Here is a 21097-nt window from a genome sequence, read left to right as displayed (position 1 = left end):
TTCACGTGGACGGGGTGACTCAATGCTCTTGCCAATTTGACGAACAAGACCATAGCTTATTTCACGTAAAAATAGGGGAACACAGCAGATACTTACCACTCTAGGCATGCAAAATGCACTTTAACACACAAGAGGTACTGGCATGTAGCAGTGTCCCATCGACTGGTCATTCTCTTTGGGCCAAGCATGGTAGTGGGGCGACCCTTTCGATTGGGAGCAAATGCGATCGACTTTGTCGCACTGGCTGGGCGTCTCAGCGGTCTGTCCTTAGAGAAAGGGAAAAATGTCAGCCTCAATTATTCTTTGGGGCCAGCAAATGCGGCCTCTCGCCAACGAAGGCACAGAACGGGCTGCTGCTACAGTTCTGCGAAAACTGCCCGGCTCCCCGGGAATGCTGATCCCTGCTACTGTGACTGACTGACCGCCTGTTGGCCACAAGTAGAAATTTGAGTCCACCCCAGCAGCGCACCTTGCCAGCAATAAAATACGCTACACTATCCTCCCATGGAAACATGGAAACCTGCCCAGTTCCTTCAAGAAAATAGCCAGGAAATAGTGTCAGAAAATGAAAAAGTATCCAATAGGGATGTGTGACAGTCATGTCACAAATGTTTTGAGCTAAGAGCGTGGGTACATTATGGACACGCTTTTTATTGAGTTGGTGCACAAGTTCGTAGAGTTTTTCCATAAGTTTAATAAACACAATAATACATGTAACGGAAACTTTAATCGTCGATAGTATATATTCTCCTGCAGTATCTACAACAGTCTGCCACCACTTTTCGGAATCACTTGCTTTTGAGGCGAAGAGATTGTTGAGCCATGTTGGGAACGCATTTTCATCCAGAAAGGAAGTTTCTTGAGGGTTGTTCGACAGATAACGGAAAAGCTTATAATCTGAGGGCTCAAGATCAGATGAATAAGGTGGGTGAGGAATGACTTCTCAAATCGACTCCTGTACAGCGTTTTTTGCGAGTCTACTAGAATGCGGGCTCACGTTATTGTGGAGTAGCATCATTTCAGTCAGTATTCCTGGTCGTTGTACTTGGACTGCGTCTGCAAGACATCTCAGTTGTTGACAATAGATGTTAGCAGTTATGGTTATAGTTCAGGGAAGCAATTTTCAGTACACATACAGTCGATGTTCCACTAGATGCGTGGTACTATCTTTAGTGTGTGAGCGCAGGTCGTTGTACTCCTTTTTCCCTTATGCTTCGGTGTTCATGATGAAAAAGCAAAGATGCACTTGTGGTGGCCCGCTGATTTTTTTGATTTTGGCTTAGAGCATGCGGTACCCATACACTCGATTTATGAACCTTCCCCATTGCATACAAACGTCGCACGATAGTGGAATGATCAAAGATTATGACATTTACCACTTCTCGAGCACAATGACGTGGATCATTATGGACTGATGTGTCTAAACGATCTTCATCAAACCCCGAAGGTCTTCCTGAACACGGAGAGACACTAATATCAAAACGATCCTTGTTAAAACGAGGAAATAATTTTCTTGCTGTCTCCTGTAAAAAAAAAAAAAAAGAAAAAAAGGGAGGGGGGTTCAAACGGCTCTGAGCACTATGCGACTTAACTTCTGGGGTCATCAGTCGCCTAGAACTTAGAACTACTTAAACCTAACTAACCTAAGGACATAACACACATCCATGACCGAGGGGACTCGCATTCGGGAGGACGACGGTTCAATCCCGTGTCCAGCCATCCTGATTTAGGTTTTCCGTGATTTCCCTAAATCGTTTCAGGCAAATGCCGGGATGGTTCCTTTGAAAGGGCACGGCCGACTTCCTTCCCCATCCTTCCCTAACCCGAGCTTGCGCTCCGTCTCTAATGACCTCGTTGTCGACGGGACGTTAAACAACACTAACCTAACCATGCCCGAGGCAGGACTCGAACCTGCGACCGTAGCGGTCACGCGGTTCCATACTGAAGCGCCTAGAACCGCACGGCCACATAGGCCGGCTTGTCTCCTGTCCAAAGGCATTATCCTCACACAAGGCGCAGATGTTTCTGGCTGCCTTTGGTGCTGTCAGCCCTCTTCTGAACTCAAAGAGAAGGGTATGTCGGAAATGTTCCGACTCTTCCACTTGGCATTTCATTTTCTGGCGTCCACAGCTCCACTCACTGTCTCCAAATGACAAAATAGCAATATGTAAATTCAAACAGGAACCGTGACCTACAAATAAGGAATGACTATCGATAAATAAACGAATAGCAACCGGAATACCAAAATGCAAAACAAAAACCCTACGAACTTACGCACCAACCTTGTAATTTTTATTTCATTTTTGTGCAAACGTGATAATGGTCACTATCGATCGAAACCATCACAGTCATTACATCGTAATGTTTACTGTAGTTTTACTTACCCGACTTCTGTTTGTGCCTCGTCTCGTAAGTAGATAGGATAATTTAAAGTATCACGGACGATGTTGTATCTAAGTTGTCGTGTGGCAATGAGGCAGTGTGTTTGCAGAGCAGAGAAGTGAGGCCGTCGTGAGGATGCCGTCGGTGTCGATATCTGGAGGCGTGGGCGGGCGGGCGCCGGCCGCGGCGCTGCTGGAGGACAGCGAGCGCGCCTTCGAGCGCGGCCTGGTCACCAGGTTCTCCGCCGAGTACGAGCAGCGACGCCGCCAGGAGGCCGCCGCCGCCGCAGAGGCCGACGCTGCCGTCGCCGACGGTGAGTGTCCGCAGCAGTAGCGACTACCGCGTTTCATTCCAGCTGGCGAGCCGCACGAGCACCGCGCCATGCTGTGACCGTCGTGGCTTGGGTACCCTCTGCTGACCCTGAGCAACAACAAGAGCATGACCCCACGTTGGGCTCCATTACGGAGCAGTTAAGAGTCCCTGGGTACAAATTGAGGAAGAACATGCTCTGCCTTTGTGGGCGCCGGGATAAGAGCTTTTCAAATATTATCATAATTCTGTTGTGGGGGGTCACCTAACCATTGGCAAGATGCGAGAGTCCCTTACCTGACATACTCTGTATCCTGATGTTACAAAAATGGGGAGTCAATGTTAGAATCTAAGATGGCTTAGCTACTTTCCGATGGGCGTAGGGGGTCGCTCCAGTCCACCCGGGTGGAGGCCCCCCGGAGAGTGTTTTTGTTGATTACGTTGGTCATCTGTAAACCCTGGTTAGGCAGTGCTATATATTTACGGGGTTTGTAACATCAAAAATGTAGATAAAATACCTTCTGCACCAACCAAAGATTTTCGCAGTTTAATATCCGTTGTTAACTGGTACTGTAGTCTTAATTATGAAGCTGTAACCTATATTACAGAAACTATATTTAATAAGTAATCGATGTAATAGTGTATTTATTTCTGACTGTATATAATTATATAATTATAGTTATAATAAAAATATTGTAAATTTCTGTCTAGTAGCCAAAGGAAGTTTATTGAAATGTATCGATAGCAACAACGAAATGGTAGTATCGGTACCGTAGTTTGTCTTTACGTATGAAAAGTATATCGCATTGCGAGTGGAGGGGAGGCACAGCAGCTTGAATCATGAAAGAATGCGCAATTGTTCGATGGGCGCTTTTGCAGACGTGGTGTGTAGTGACGCTCGCGCCAGTGTACACACGTCTTATTCGTTAACCTGCGAGTATTGAGCGCACGGTAGGAGTGGACGGGCGGAGGCAGCTCTACTTACAACTGCTGCCTGTCCCATAACTATCCGTGGCTCTGGAGACGACTCGCCGTTCTTCTCATCGAACAGCAGCAGCAACAACGGCTGCCTAGCATTGTCGTCGGCTACATTCTTCGTCGTCCGCACAGCCACAACACTGTAAGACCTAGATTTTGGCTTTACCCAGGTACATTTCCTACACAAAGTATGACTAACGTGACTAATAACTTACAATAGCTAAAATTTGTAGCGCACCTGTCTTGTCATTGTCTTCACACATTAGCACCAGGCTGGTTCCCGTTTCCTTTCGAACCAGTCACCGAGTGTCGTAAGAATTTGAAAATTGATTAACTATGTACTGCCAGTTTTGTGTGTTTGCTAATGGCCAGTATCAATCTAAATTTTCTGCCTCAGTCAGTAACAAACAGGGGCTACAGACAAGCGTGGTATTGATTGTGTGCTGAAGGAAGGCCACAATGGAGATACAAAAATTCTGGATCGTTTACTAAACGACTTGGCTTGAAAAGTAGGCAGCGATGAGCGGTGGTTGCCAGCCAAAAGAAAGGTCATTCCCTAAAAGGAATCAAAATTTTATTTACTCAGGCAAGCAATGCATTAATCTGATAAGAAGGACTAATAGAAGTCGAAAGGCTAATAATAAAAACACATGGTGTCAGACACCAAATACGTTCACAACAGAATGTATAATTGGGAAACCATGAAGTAATCACATTAACCAGTACTGAATGTGTGCTCTGCTCGACTCTCGGCTAAGTTCCTGCAGTAAATGGCCGCACTGTAATATAAAAAAGAATTTATTAAAACCTTGTCATAACAGTTTACACAAATTATACAGGGCGAACACTCACTTGAACTCTTAAGCCCCAGAAATACCTAAAAAGTAATAAAACATTAGCAAACATTTATAAAACTCCTTTATCTTAACTAATACCATCTACAAGGTGATTAAGCCATGGGAAACACCCAGTAAACATTACTAATCTGACATTAGAAAAACACAAGGTAAAGTCAATCAATTTGATAACCTCGAAACCACCCAGAAAAATTAATGAAATAACAATTTAAATTTTAAGAAAAACACAAGGTAAGGTTAGTCACTTTGTCAACCATCAAAACAAGCAACAGCTGTCTATTAGTCCGACCTTACAGGCCTCTATTATAACCAGAAACAGAGCTTAACAGGGTGAAAGTCTAGAACAGGGCCAGTGGCGTACTTAACGGTTTTGTGCAGGAAAGTTGTCGGCGATCTCCATCAGGTATCATGGGAACAAAAGACAGTGTGTCACCTGTATGTGTTAAATAGCCATTGACAGAGCAGCAGGCAGACTGCTTGTTTCGAAGTAATAAATTCGGAACAAAGGGTGTAGAACTGCTGTAAACGAATATTACACTACTGGCCATCAAAATTGCTACACCACAAAGATGACATGCTACAGACGCGAAATTTAACCAATACGAAGAAGATGCTGTGATATATAAATGATTAGCTTTTCAGAGCATTCACACAAGGTTGCCGCCGGTGGCGACACCTACAACGTGCTGACATGACAAAAGTTTCCAACCGATTTCTCATACACAAACAGCAGTTGACCGGCGTTACCTGGTGAAACGTTGTAGCGATGCCTCGTGTAACGAGGAGAAATGCGTACCACCATGTTTCCGACTTTGAGAAAGGTCGGATTGTAGCCTATCGCGATTGTGGTTTATCGTATCGCGACATTCATACTCGCGTTGGTCGAGATCCAATGACTGTTAGCAGAATATGGAATCGGTGGGTTCAGGAGCGTAACACGGAACGCCGTGCTGGATCCCAACGGCCTCGTATCACTAGCAGTCGAGATGACAGGCATCTTATCCGCATGTCTGTAACGGATCGTGCAGCCACGTCTCGATCCCTGAGCCAACAGATGGGGACGTTTGCAAGACAACAACCATCTGCACGAAAAGTTCGACGACGTTTTCAGCAGCATGGAGTATCAGCTCGGAGACCATGGCTGAGGTTACCCTTGACGCTGCATCACAGACAGGAGCGCCTGCGACGGTGTACTCAACGACGAATCTGGGTGCACGAATGGCAAAACGTCATTTTTCGGATGAATCCAGGTTTTGTTGACGGCATCATGGTGGTCGCATCCGTGTTTGGCGACATCGCGGTGAATGCACATTGGAAACGTGAATTCGTCATCGACATACTGGCGTATCACCCGGCGTGATGGTATGGGGTGCCATTGGTTACACGTCTCGGTCACCTCTTGTTCGCATTGACGGCACTTTGAACAGCGGACGTTACATTTCAGACGTGTTACGACCCGTGGCTCTACCCTTCATACGATCCCTGCGAAACCCTACATTTCAGCAGGATAATGCACGACCGCATGTTGCAGGTCCTGTTCGGGCCTTCCTGGATACAGAAAAATGTTCGACTGCTGCCCTGCCCAGCACATTCTTCAGATGTCTCACCAATTCAAAACTTCTGGTCAATGGTGGCCGAGCAACTGGCTCGTCACAATATGCCAGTCACTACTTTTGATGAACTGTGGTATCGTGTTGAAGCTGTATGGGCAGCTTTAACTGTACACGCCATCTGAGCTCTGTTTGACTCAATGCCCAGGCGTATCAAGGTCGTTATTACGGCCAGGGGTGGTTGTTCTGGGTACTGATGTCTCATAATCTATGCACCCAAAATGCGTGAAAATGAAATCACATGTCAGTTGTAGTACAATATATTTGTACAATGAACACCCGTTTATCATCTGCATTTCTTCTTGGTGTAGCAAATTTAATGGCCAGTAGTGTATAAACTTAACAGCTCGTTGTGTGAGTCGCAGCTGTTTAAACTGCAAACCGAGGACAGCGTCGCAACCATGATATATTTGAAAAAGCAGTGAAATATTTCTCTGCTCTGTGTTGCTACAAAATCGATCTGTGCAAGAACACTAAGTAAATGGATTTATGTTTTTTGATTAAATCATCGAAGAAGTTAAGTGGATCAATGCTTTTTAATCAAATCTTGGGAAAAGATATGTGCATCATTGTTTATTAATATGTTGAACGTGCGATTCTATTATTAATAAACACTGATCCACATACTTTCGCCCATGACTGAATCAAAATATATTGACCACTTACTCAAAGTGGCGGATTTTGCTGCGCTTCCGACTATTCCGGCCCACACAAACCTTTCACTCTTTAGGAGTCTTTTCACCACCACATTTGGAACATTTTCGTGTCTATAGAATTAATCTACGAGACTTGCATCAACAGACGACGTCTCCGTCCAGAACTAAATCACTTAACTCAGTCCACTTTATAGCACTCACTGCCATTATCACAAAATATTTCTCTCTAAACTAACTAATACATCTAAAAACAGCAAACATGACAATGGTTTCAATTTAGTCTCTGGAAATACGTTTTCTCTGTGATCACCTCTCACAGGTTACGTCAAAGAATCATGCCATTGACTTGGCGAAACTAATGCGTTGACAGCCTACGAGCAGTCGATAAGCACCGTCTTGATTGCCGCTGGCCGTGATCTAGACATAAGCCGCTTGGCAGCCGAAACAAAATGGTCCAGAATGAACGTGAACAGGCAAAGTTTGGAGCACGCAGAAACATCGGAAGCAAACGTTCAGAAACGCGCTCACCGATTATAAATCTCTTAGTAATAGCATCTGACATATGAAATGGAGTCACAGCAGCAATTTGCTCAGTTCATCCAACTTCTGCCTGTAACTAGCCGGTGCTGTCAGAGTACCACATGTTTTCGCAGAACAGAGTCCCGCCAGCGGGTCCGCTTCCTCTAGCGAGTCTGCACAGCCATGGTGCGTGGCCCTCAGCAGGCGTTCCATTGCACACCCGCTCCAGTCCGAACGCAAAAATAGAAGAGTTCCAGCCTGTTCAGTGAGCCTTATGAAAGTCTCACAGACGGACATTTCACGGGACGCTGCCTAACCCTTTATTGAGTGAAAGCCACAGATAATAGTGGACAGCCATTATCGATACGAGCTGCCACCATTTGCTGCTATTTCTTCGAAATGAAATACACTCGAGATGCTTATTTAGGTCAAGAGGTAGAAAAACATGGAAGACGAAGAATAAAGTACCAATGACGAATCGGGAGAAGAGCAGACAAGCAAGTAAGAGACAATGTACATCTTCTACAAAGCTATTGTCATGTTGGAACAGTAATATAATTGTGTGCTCTATTGCACAAACAATGGTAATTATGAGAAGCAGTGCACGGCAGAACCTACTTCGCCCAGTATTTTCGTTTTTTTTTTCCATTCCAATCACGCACTGAGAGAGGGGAAAATGACTCTATACGCCTCTCTACCAATCCTAACCTCTCTTATCTTAACCTCGTGATGCATGCATGATACATATGATGGTACCAGCATGATAGCCACACACTCTTCTTCGGCGTCAGGTTCTTTAAATTTTCGCATCAGAGTTGTGCCACAACTACGTCGCCTTTCTTCCAAAGATTCACGTTTAAGTTCCCCGAGCAGCTGTCGCATCAGTGTCATTTCGTCTACGAATGCTCCGAACTTCCCCAGAATTTATTCGCCTGCCCCGCTCCGAACTTCCCCAGAATCCATTCGCCTGCCCCAATACTGATTTTACATAGTCATCCAATTTCTCATCGTTTCTTGATATTAGCTCTACATAACTATACTCATGCTCACAAATTACGGATAATTGCAGAATGTGGTGCCACACAACGTGGCACTACAAAAAAACTGGCGCTAATAGCATAGGCACTTAGGGAAAGCACATGATACAGATCTGTAAGTCCACGGTATAGGTGATCATTGAGAAAACCGTCCCGAAACACATGTGCTACAAATCGCCACTGTTTCCTGCGTATGTACCCGACATCAATATGGGATATGATCACCATGCACACGTACACAGGCCGCACAATGGGTTGGCATACTCTGGATCAGGTGGTCGAGCCGCTGCTGGGGTCTAGCCTCCCATTCTTGCACCAGTGCCTGTCGGAGCTCCTGAAGTCTCCTAGGGGATTGAAGACGTGCAGCGCTACGTCGACGGAGAGCATCCCAGACGTGCTCGATGGAGTTTAGGTCTGGAGAACAGGCAGGCCACTCCAGTCACCTGATATCTTCTGTTTCAAGATACTTCTCGACGATGGCAGCTCGGTGTGGACGTGCGTTATCATCCATCAGGTGGATGGTGGCACCCACTGCACCCTTGATAAGGTGGACATACTGGTGCAAAATGACGTCCCGATAGACATATTACAGTTCCTCTGTCAAAGACATGCAGGGGTGTACGTGCACCAATCATAATCCCACCCCGCACCATCAAACCACGACCTCCATACAGGTCCCTTTCAAGGACATTAAAGCATTGGTATCTGGTTCCTGGTTCACGCTAGATGAAAACTCGGCATAGGCTGTTCCGACTATACCTGGAATCGTCCGTGAACATAACCTGGGACAATTATTCCAATGACCATGTACTGTGTTCTTGACACCAGGCTTTACGGGCTCTCCTGTGCCCAGGGGTCAGTGGAATGCACCTTAGAGGTCTGAGGGCGAATAAACCACGTCTGTTCAGTCGTCTGTAGACTGTGTGTCTGGAGACAACTATTCCGGTGGCTGTGGTAAGGTCAAGAGCAAGGCTACCTGCAGTACTCGGTGGCCGTCTGCGGGCACTGATGGTGAGATATTGGTCTTCTTGTGGTGTTGTACACTGTGGACGTCCCGTACCGTAGCGCTTGGACACGTTTCCTGTCTGCTGGAATCGTTGCCATAATCTTGAGTTCACACTTTGTGGCACACGGAGGGCCCGTGCTACCACCTGCTATGTTTGACCAGCCTCCAGTCACCCTAGTATTGTACCCTCATCAATATCTGAGCCATTTTCAACACACAGTCACCATTAGCACGTCTGAAAACGTCTGCACACTTACTCTCTGCACCGCACTCTGACATTCACCAACACAGCTCTGCGTATGTGGACTGCTGCCAACGCCACCGTGCGACGACCGCAGGTAAAATGCACCGCATAGTCGTATCCCGAGGTGATTTAAACCTAAAACCGCCCACCAGAGCGTTGTTCCACCATGTATCAGCGTTATCCTTAATTTATGAGCATGAGTGTATATTACGAGCCGTACTCAAGATATTCACCACTAATCTTGTAATCGCATGCCACTGATACTTTTCCATTTGTTATAGGCATTATCTTACATATATCAACATTTAAAGAGAGTTACCATTAAGAACAGCTGAATTTAGTGACGAAGAAGTCAACCTGAGTTGACGATGATGCTCCTCAAACCACTGTAGCACTATTCTGGTCTTGTAACAAGGAAGAAGACATCGCCTGCGGGGAAGCATCAAGTATGAAAGGATGCAAATGGGCCGCAATAGTGCTTACTAAGTCCCCGGTGTCATGGTGACTTCCATTACTTCTACAGATCCCATGGGAAGCAATAAGAACTGGCGTAGTACTGCTCCCACCGGCCTGCTTCCAAGGCATGGTGCATTTTTCGAGCACCACTCGCCGGGAGGTCGGTGAATCAGGACATGAGAGTCGACCTGGTGTAACAAGAAACGTGCTTCATCTAAGTCATCGCAAAAAATAATTAATTATGATCGCGATTTTAGTTAACGATTTTGTTTCCTTCATTAATGAACTTATAAAGAATGTCTCGGGGCAGGACGTAATGTAAAGTATCTACGCAAAGTGTCGCTGAGAAGCTCTAGCGACGCGGGAAAGTTAATCAGGCGCCAATTCATTTTAAAAGGCATTACGTTTTATTGGAATAATCTTAAATGTTGTTCACTCGTAAATACTGAGTGCTGGTAAATGTGGCAACCACAAGAAATATTAATTTATATTCAATCCAAATGGACATAGTCAATACAAGACATCTGGTTCTTATGCACTACATGCATCTCATTCGCTTGCAGTTGGTAACCTAATCACATTGTTAGTTTTTAATTATATTTCATGTATTTAGGTGCACGTTTGATTTAATTAATTACCTACCTTTAGATGCTATTCAACTTCTATCTGTTAACATGATCATGATAGTAACTACAATATGCGCGATAGAATTAGAAATTTTTTGCTTTAAATCTTTTAACTCATGCGGACTCTCAATAAATGAAGAAGGACGGTTACGTTTTATCTTCGAGCACAACACGAAACTCAGCAGGAAGACGGAATGCCCGCACATGAGACTAGGCGATGAGAGAGAAATCCTGTTCCTGTACGGTCACTTGGTCTATTAACAAACGAAGGGACTTTGGAAAAACGTGGAACAAGGTATCAATCTGACCGAATTGTAGCAAATTTGCTCTTATACTTTGACATGTGAATTAGCTGCAGTAGTTTATTTAGCGCTAAACCTAACGGTATGAACGATTCAGGGCGTGACATATTCACAAAGCTATTGTCATGTTGGAACGGTAATACAATTGTATGCTCTTATGCACAAACAATGGTAATTGTAAGAATCAGTACATTGTAGTGTAGTGAGGGTCAATAATTCATGTATCTACCACGGCATAAGTAAAGAGTCAGTGTAATTTAATTATGATTAGACTAGAAGTATTAGTGCTTGCAGCCATGGCACTAGCAATACTAGTACAGTTCTATTCGAAATGGAAGTAACTGTCGTTCAATGCTTAAAGGTACACCAGCGATTTTATCAGTTGCGACAGCAGTATATAATAGATGGTTATGGAAGACAAAAAATGCGGAAGTAGCGATGCCAATGAAGTACGATCGAAGCTGAAGTATTTGGCTGACTCCTCTTCTTCGTAACTGTGAACTAAAACTGGTGTCAAAGTAAAATTTCTGACTGGATTCATGGTAGTACAACTAGAAAAGTTGCGATATGACATTAGGACTGTTAAGATTGAACACGTTGTAAGTAGGCTGTTTATGTTTTCTTATTGGCAACGTTACGTAGCGCACTGTATGAAAATCACTGGCTGTGCTGTGTGCAGTCTGTGGGTAGTTTGAATTGTTGTCTGCCATTGTAATGTTGGGCAGCGGCAGCTGGATGTGAACAGCGCGTAGCGTTGGCTAACTATGCCTATCAGTAGTTAGTGCCTTCCGTAGTTTGAATCTTTTATTTAGCTGGCAGTAGTGGCGCTCGCTGTATTGCAGTAGTTCGAGTAATGATGATTTTTGTGAGGTAAGTGATTTGTGAAAGGTATAGTTTAATGTTTGTCAGGGCCATCCTTTTGTAGGGATTTTTGATAGTCAGATTGCGTTGCGCTAAAATTATTGTGTGTCAGTTTAAGAACAGTCGTGTATAAATTGTTCTAAGGGGACGTTTCAACGTATTAAGGGAACGAAGACTGAAACACTCCATTTTATTCTTCAAGGTAAATGCATAATAATAAACTGGAAGTCAGTAAAATAAACAGATAAAATACGTAATTCCTTCCTGCTAGGGATTGGGCGTTGCAGTAAACGCAGGAAGCAATTTGTCTTACTACCGAGGCAGGAAGAGTGTTACGTCCATTACCACAAAACTCGATTTCTCATTCTTTCAAGGCTACGTGCTGGACGAGCTACCGGACTACACACGTTAACAACAGGATCGTACACCCAAGACTGACTGTCATGCATTAACTTCTCTCTTATCCATTTTCTTAAGATGTAAACCAGTAAGAGAGATTATTCCAGGAACACAGCTGACTTACTTACTTCCTGTTTGACTGATTGCTTGGAGAAAACCTCTCATGTGGAAGCGTGTCCGACGAGTAACGTGGTTAAGTGTATTGTGTTGGTGACATTGAACAGTATGTGGGACAAGTAACGTATATTGTTTTTCATTTGCTTACGGCTTTCGGTTTACTTAAAAACATCCAAGACTGCTAATTCCAGCATCTTCATGACTAGTCTGCAGTTCACAATTAGGTGACCAGTAGAGGAAAAGAGCGTGAGATAGGGTGTATTTGAGAATTATTCAGTTGATTGATACATTATAGAAGCTAAGTTGTAGGAGATAAATATTCTTTTAAGCGTTGTGAGAGAATCGAGGCAGTGAAATTTGATTTCGACGAACAAGGTGTCCTTAAATCATCTTTACAGATGAGGACTTTAATGCCTTTAAAAGTATACTAACATTAACAAATAGTTTTCATCTTGGTATAAGTCATAAAGTTTCATTTCTTCATTAATATACAAGAATGTGTGCACCCTTCGTGGAACGGATGATGTCTAGTCGGAATGCCATTCCTCTCCACGCGAGATTCAAGATCTCCATGCCGACATCTTCTAATGCATTGCGAATGGATGACTTCAAGTCTAGTCCGCAGCTCGTGGTCGTGCGGTAGCGTTCTCGCTTCCCACGCCCGGGTGCCTGGGTTCGATTCCCGGCGGGGGTCAGGGATTTTCTCTGCCTCGTGATGACTGGGTGTTGTGTGACGTCCTTAGGTTAGTTAGGTTTAAGTAGTTCTAGGGGACTGATGACCATAGGTGTTAAGTCCCATAGTGCTCAGAGCCATTTGAACCATTTTTTGAACTTCAAGTCTAACCTTGGTTCCGTACACCACAACCTTTACGAAACCCTACAGGAAGAAGTCTAGCGGTATGAAGTCAGAGGATCGAAGTGGTCATCGAATTGGACCATCTCGTCCAGTCCACCTATCCGGAAACTTTTCATCTAGAAATTGACGGACATTTAGGGATCAGTGCGTTGCTGCACATCCTACTGGAATATGACATCAAATTGCAGGTGTTGCAGTTGTGGCACAGCTAATTCTTGTAACATGTCCAGCTGAATACTAGCATTGACGTTAGACTCGATGAGAAGTATGGACCGATGATGCAATTGTGCATCAGTCCGCATCAAACATTGACCTTGGGACCGTCTCTCCCCATTTCACGTGTATCATGAGGAGGCTATGAACCCCACTTGCGAATTTTGTGATGAATCAGTCTGCCGGATACATGAAACGTTGCCTCAGAGGAGAAACAAAACTTCTCCAAAAAGTCATTGTTTGTGTCAGTTTTGCCTAGCGTATCCACTGCAAACTGTTCGCACTGAGGTTTGTCCGTAGGCTTTAATGCCTGGGGAAGAAAATCGGGACACCGGTTCAAAGAAACTCCTGGAATTCGCCTAATTAATTCTTCCTCGGTTTTAACAATGGAAACAAAAATTTGTATAACCAGGTACCAAAAGTTCCCTACTTCAGTTATCTCCAGTATGACTCAAAGGTCTTCCGTAGAGCATGTGGCGGGGTGCAAATTACGCTGGCCCCATTGGCTTCTGCAATTTTTCACACAGTATTTGCACTGTAGAGAGACTTGACAAGAATGTAGCCTCTGCACATGGTTGCTGACATCGATGGTCACGAGAACGTACGGTCGCTAGAAGACCGGCTGCGGTCGGTCACATAGCAATACCAAGAGGGGAAACCGCAGTGTTCGGCGTGTGGCTCTAGCTCATCGTACTGCATCTGCATCAGCAGTTTTAGTGGTATTTGGCACCAAAGTGACACAACGAACTGTTACAAATCGGCTACTTCAAGGACGGCACCGAGCCAGACGCCCTGTAGCGTTCATTACACCGACCCCAAACAGCCGCCATTTTTGACTTCAGTAGTGACAACGGGAGATCATTTGAAGGCAGGGTGGAAGTCAGGTGTGATTTCTGATGAAAGCTGGTTCCGCCTCGGTGCCAGTGATTGCCGTATGTTGGTTAGGGGGAGGCCAGTTGAACACCTGCAACCAACTTGTCTGTGTGCTAGACACACTGGACATACACGTGGAGTTATAGTCTGGGGTATGATTTCGTACGACAGCAGGAGCACTCTCGTGGTAATCCCACGTACCCTGACTGCAAAACTGTACATCAGTTCCGTGATTTGACCTGTCGTGCTGCACATTCATGAATAGCATTTCAGGAAGTGATTCCCAACAGGATAATGCTCGCTCACATACTGCTGTCGTAATTCAGCATGCTCTACAGAGTATCGACATAATGTCTTGGCATACTAGATCGCCAGATCTGTCTCCAGTTCAGCACATATTGGACAAGTGGAACGACCGTGGAACTTCATCCCACAAACTGACATACGGCACCTGTACAAAACAACGCGTGCATGTTTGCATGTTTGCATTCAACAGTCTGGCGGTTGCACCGATTATTATAGTACCAGCATTTCACATCTGCAATGGATTTTTTTAACTTGTGATCTTGCTATGTTAATCACGAATATGTTACCTAGACAAATGTACACTACTGGCAATTAAAATTCCTACCCCACGAAGATGACGTGCTACAGACGCGAAATTTAACCGACACGAAGAAGAAGCTGTGATATGCAAATGATTAGCTTTTCAGAGCATTCACACAAGCTGGCGCTGACATGAGGAAAGTTTCCAACCGATTTCTCATAAACAAACAGCAGTTGACCGGCGTTGCTTGGTGAAACGTTGTTGTGATGCCTCGTGTAACGAGGAGAAATGCGTACCACCATGTTTCCGACTTTGAGAAAGGTCGGATTGTAGCCTATCGCGTTTGCGGTTTCTCGTATCGCGACATTCCTGCTTGCGTTGGTCGAGATCCAATGACTGTTAGCAGAATATGGAATCGGTGGGTTCAGGAGGGTAATACGGAACGCCGTGCTGGATCCCAACGGCCTCGTATCACTAGCAGTCGAGATGACAGGCATCTTATCCGCATGTCTGTAACGGATCGTGCAGCCACGTCTCGATCCCTGAGTCAGCAGATGGGGATGTTTGCAAGACAACAACCATCTGCACGAACAGTGCGACGACGTTTACAGCAGCATGGACTATCAGCTCGGAGACCACGGCTGCGGTTACCCTTGACGCTGCATCACAGACAGGAACGGCTACGATGGTGTACTCAACGACGTACCTGGGTGCACGAATGGCAAAACGTCATTTTTTCGGATGAATCCAGGTTCTGTTTACAGCATCATGATGGTCGCATCCGTGTTTGGCGACATCGCGGTGAACGCACATTGAAAGCGTGTACTCGTCATCGCCATACTGGCGTTTCACCCGGCGTGATGGTATGGGGTGCCATTGGTTACACGTCTCGGTCACCTCTTGTTCGCACTGACGGCACTTTGAACGGTGGACGTTACATTTCAGATGTGTTACGACCGGTCACTCTACACTTCATTCGATCCCTGCGAAACCCTACATTTCAGCAGGATAATGCACGACCGCATGTTGCAGGTCCTGTACGGGCCTTTCTGGATACAGAAAATGTTCGACTGCTGCCCTGGCCAGCACATTCTCCAGATCTCTCACCATTTGAAAACGTCTGGTCAATGGTGGTCGAGCAACTGGCTCGTCACAATACGCCAGTCACTACTCTTGATGAACTGTGGTATCGTGTTGAAGCTGCATGTGCAGCTGTACCTGTACACGCCATCTAAGCTCTGTTTGACTCAATGCCCAGGCATATCAAGGCCGTTATTACGATCGTAGGTGGTTGTTCTGGGTACTGATTTCTCAGGATCTACGCACCCAAATGACGTGGAAATGTAATCACATGTCAGTTGTATAATATATTTGTCCAATGAATACTCGTTTATCATCTGCATTTCTTCTTGGTGTAGCAATTGTAATGGCCAGTAGAGTATTTCCGAAATTTTATTACTTTACATTAATTATTCTTTGGCGATGCGGTTTCTTTCCCGTCAGTGTATTTTGTGCTACAGGTTTTTCATTTTTCTGTACCACTTTACAAAAAACTGACTGCGAAAGAACTTGTCACGGGCGGAAGTGTCAGGAATATTTTTAGGCAGTCAGCTGCTGACCTTGGCCTCTGCCGTGTGGAGCGGTGTTTTTTGTCTTCTCAGAACGGCGGTTGCTTAGGCAGCGGTCGTCTCACAGCTGATGGTCGGCCACGGAGCGTTCTTTTACGACGCCTGCCTCGCCCCGTACAGAAATAGGCCACATCCACATTGGACTCTCTTCAGCACGACGGAATGCCGCTCTGACGCCGCGTGCAAAGCTGACCGGCAATACACAGCCTAAAGTGAACGCGACACTGTCGTCAGTAACTCACTCTCTACAGTCTACAGGATACTTGGAAAATAGGAATATTAGGGTTTTCGAAAAACAGTAAACAACTTAATACACTAAGTTTTTTTATTGCTGTAGACACCATAATGATATAAGGAAGTATTAATTATCTAATAAGTTTATTATTATCGTATGTGTTAATTATAACAACTTCGGCATCCATTCAAATAAAAAATAAACATCTGTAACTATTTATACCAAATAAACATGAAACTACCCAGACAACACACGAATGTCGGAAGACTCAGTTTAGTGCTGAGCCTCGTCGGATGCTGGTACCACTAGGGAAACCTCTGTCATGGGACTGAATGTGGCTCACTGTGTGAATACCAGCACAGCCACTTCCAGTGTAAAAACACCAACTGAGCTCGTTGTATTTACACATACCTTCTCCTGTCTGATAAGCTGTACCCACATCTCCCTACTATAATGAAAGCCTGCAACTTTGACTTGTGTTGCGAACAAGTTCGTGGATCCGGGTTTTCGTGGCTTGTCACTCATTTTTCCGTCCTGGTTGAACCCACTAGAAAGCATTTGGACTCCTTCTTCATTTGCTTGTTTTATGGATTTGAGGCGTTTCATAGGCATCGAGAGTAAATACACTGATCATCCAGGACTTTATAAGCACCGACCCGTTGTCGATATAAACCTGTCCAGGCGATAACAGCGTTACTGGCGTGAAATGAGTGCTAGTCAGACACTCGCACGGTGCATGTAGTATCAGTGAGCGTGCTTTCCGTGTGTAGGATGGGGAAAGCGCGCGATTTTTCTGAATTTTACCGAGAGCAGATTGTGATGGCCTAGGGGCTCTTCACGAGCATTTCGGAGACTGTACGACTTGTCGAGTGTTCGAGGAGTGCTGTGGTGAGTGTCTTCAACACGTGCCGAAACCATGCTGAAACCACGTCCAGAAGTCGTGGGGTTGGGATGCCGCCCCTCATTACAGATGTCGGACGTCGTATGCTGGTCAGACAGGTAAAACAGGACAGGGGCCGAACTGTGGCGGAACTAACATCAGACTTTAATGGTGGTCAGAGTACAAGTGTGTCTGAACACACAGTGCACCAAACAATCCTAACGATTGGCCTCCACTGTCGACGACCCATGCGTGTACCAATGTTAAGAGCACGACATCGGTAACTACGAATGAGATGACAGGGGAGTATGGGCACTGGACGTTGGCGCAGTGGCAGAGTGTTATATTATCCGACGAATCCCGCCATCATCATGCCAATAGGAGGGCACGAATCCGTCGTCTTCCAGAGGAACGGTTCCTGGACACCTGTACTGCGCGACGGAGACAAGCTAGTGGCGGCTCCATTATGTTCTGGGGAACATTTACGTGGGCATCCATGGGTCCAGTGGACCTCGTGTAAGGCACCACGACGGCCAAGGAGTATCGTACACTGGTTGCAGACCACATTTACGCTTTCATGACGATCACATTTCTCGACGACAGTGGCAGTTTTCAACAAGATATTTCGCCACGCCATAACGGCAGGAGTGTGATGGAGTAGTTAGAGGAACACAGTGACGAGTTCCTGTGGATGTACTGGCCCCCCAGCTCGCCAGATCTGACCGACCGAACACATCTGGGATGTGGCTGAACATAGCGTCAGAGGTCATTGCTCCCTCCCCGAAATTTACGGGAATTAGGCTACTTGTGTGTGCAAATGTGTTGCGCGCTCACTCCATCGACCTACCAAGACGTCATTGCTTACATTCCACGACGCATCGCAACTGTTATCCGTCCAAAAGGGGAGTTATCGGCTATTAGGTAGGTGGTCATAATGTTCTGCCTGATCAGTGTAGTCGTGCAGAGGCATTGATTCATTTTTGGAAACTTGTTGGCAAAGGTTGCAGAGGGCCAACTTTCCACGAAGGTGAGCGGGGCAGCCGTCCGCAAATACTGGCAGTCGGCATGCTGGTGTACACTGAAATGACAAAAGTCATGGGCTAGCGCTATGCACATATACAGATGGTTGTAGTATAGCGTAGGCAAGGTATAAAAGGGCAGTGCATTGGTGGAGCTGTCATTTGCACTCAGGCGATTCATGTGAAAAGGTTTCTAACGTGATTATGGCCGCACAGCGGGAATTAACAGCCTTTGTACGCGGAATCGTAGTTGGACCTAGACGCATGGGAAAACTCACCTCGGAGATTGTTAGGGAATTCAATATCCCGCGATACAGAGTGTCAAGAGCGTGCCGAGAATGCCAGGCATTACCTCTTACAACGGACAACGTATTGGCCGACAGCCTTCAATTAACGACCGACAGCAGCGGCCTTTGGGTAGAGTTGTCAGTGCTAACAGACAAGCAGCACTGAGTGAAGTAATAGCAGAAATCAATGAGGGACGTACGACGAACGTATCCGTTAGGACAGTGCGGCGAAATTTGCCCTTAATGGGCTGTGGTAGCAGATGACCGACCCGACTGCCTTTGCTAACAGTACGACTGCGCCCGCAGCGCCTCTTCTGGGTTCGTAACCATGTAGGTTTGACCCTACACGCCTGTAAAACCGAGGCCTGGTCATATGAGTCCCAATTTCAGTTGTTAAAAGCTAATGGTAGGGTTCGAGTGTGGCGCAAGCAGGTGGTGGCTCCATAACGGTGTGGGCTGTCTTTACATGGAATGGACTGGGTCCTCTTGTCCAAGTAAGCCTGTCATTGGCTGGAAATGGTTATGTTCGGTTACTTTTGGACTCTTTGCAGCCATTCATGGACTTCATGTTCCCGAACAACGATGGAATTTTTATGGATGACAGTGCGCTATGTCACAGGGCAAAAATGGTTTGCGATTAGTTTGAAGAATATTCGAGCGAATGATTTGGCCATCAAAATCGCCCGACATGAATTCCGTAGAAGATTTATAACCGAGAGGTCAGTTAGTGCTGAAAACACTTTCGCGATTATGGACGGTTATAGATAGCATGGCTCAGTATTTCTGCCCGCGACTTCCAATGGCTTGTTGAGTCCATACCATGTCGAGTTGCTGCACTGCACTGAGCAAAAAGGCCGCGCGGTCTACGGCGCTGCAGTCATGGACGGTGCGGCTGGTCCCGGCGGAGGTTCGAGTCCTCCCTCGGGCATGGGTGTGTGTGTTTGTCCTTAGGATAATTTAGGTTAAGTAGTGTGTAAGCATAGGGACTGGTGACCTTAGCAGTTAAGTCCCATAAGATTTCACACACGTTTTTTTGAACTGAGCAAAAGGAGATCCCACACGGTATTACGAGGGAACCATGACTGAGTCACTAGTGGTTCTCGTAGTTATATTCATATGAACATCAAATTTCTTGACATGAGCGTTGCGGAACCAAACTGGTGCCCAATATTCTGCTGGAGAGTATACCAACGCAAGGGATTCTCCACGGAGACCACGTATTTTCTCTCCGTATACTACCAGGTAGATTCCTCAGCTTGTTCACTGATGTACGTACCTTCTTAGCTGCGTTGCAAACGTGTTTGAAAAATATCAGTGTTCTGTGCAATGTGACACCAATGCATTTTGTCTTTTCGTTGTAACTGATATGCCAACAGGGTCAAACTGCGGGACGATCTTTGCTGATTCTAGACGATTATAGACATGCAAAAGATATACTTCTGTTTTAGGAACATTAGGCCTAAGTCGCCATGTGCAGGGCGAGAGACTAGTTTTGAGCGCGCGAATTGGCCACGCGGTTTGAGGCGCGGATTCCGCGGCCGCTCCCTCCCCGGAGGTTCGAGTCCTCCCTCGGGCATGTGTGTGTGTGTTGTTCTTAGCATAAGTTAAAGTTAGTTTAAATGGTGTGTAAGTCTAGAGACCGATGACCTCAGCAGTTTGGTCCTTTAGGAATTCACACACATTTGAACATTTTTCAAATAGTTAAAATGGCTCTGAGCACTATGGGACTTCTGAGGACATCAGTCCCCTAGAACTTAGAACTACTTAAACCTAACTAACCTAAGCCCACAACACACATCCAGGCCCGAGGCAGGATTCGAACCTGCGAGCGTAACAGTCGCACGGTTGCAGACTGTAGCACCTAGAACCACTCGGCCACTCCGGCCGGCTTGAACATTTTTGAACTAGTACTGTTTAGAAGGTAACATAGATAACAAATTTACCTTTATTTTAGTTCTCTGTAAGTACTTTCGTGGGAAAGAAGCGAAAACGTAAAATATCTTCTGGAATACATATTAAGAAATTATTATTTATTGTAAGCGACTTTATACAAGTACTTACACAACGCTGCCAAAATTCTATATCACACATCACGTAGTTGAGGAAAAAGTTACAAACGAAATGTAACGTATTAGCCTAATGTGACGAAAGTTATACGAAGTATAGAATATTGGCCACGGCAAACGTAGAGTACGAAAAC

At 45.5% G+C, this 21097-nt stretch overlaps 1 protein-coding gene across 3 annotated transcripts in view; it reads left to right on the top strand.

Moving 5' to 3' along the window:
- The window catches only part of LOC126161757 (hemocyte protein-glutamine gamma-glutamyltransferase-like), a 174488-nt gene that overhangs the window by 20570 nt on the left and 132821 nt on the right, over positions 1-21097 (top strand). For 2 of the 3 annotated variants that reach the window (XM_049917808.1, XM_049917810.1), the window contains one exon: positions 2492-2695. In XM_049917808.1, coding sequence (XP_049773765.1) covers positions 2518-2695 — 178 coding nt within the window. In that variant the 5' untranslated portion in view covers positions 2492-2517. The remainder of the gene's footprint in view (positions 1-2491; positions 2696-21097) is intronic. The other variant, XM_049917809.1, reaches the window with a different exon arrangement.

Source organism: Schistocerca cancellata, chromosome 2, assembly GCF_023864275.1.
Source record: "Schistocerca cancellata isolate TAMUIC-IGC-003103 chromosome 2, iqSchCanc2.1, whole genome shotgun sequence".
Taxonomy (NCBI): domain Eukaryota; kingdom Metazoa; phylum Arthropoda; class Insecta; order Orthoptera; family Acrididae; genus Schistocerca; species Schistocerca cancellata.
Note: the sequence above shows the minus strand (reverse complement) of the source record. Positions and strands in the feature narration are given on the sequence as shown.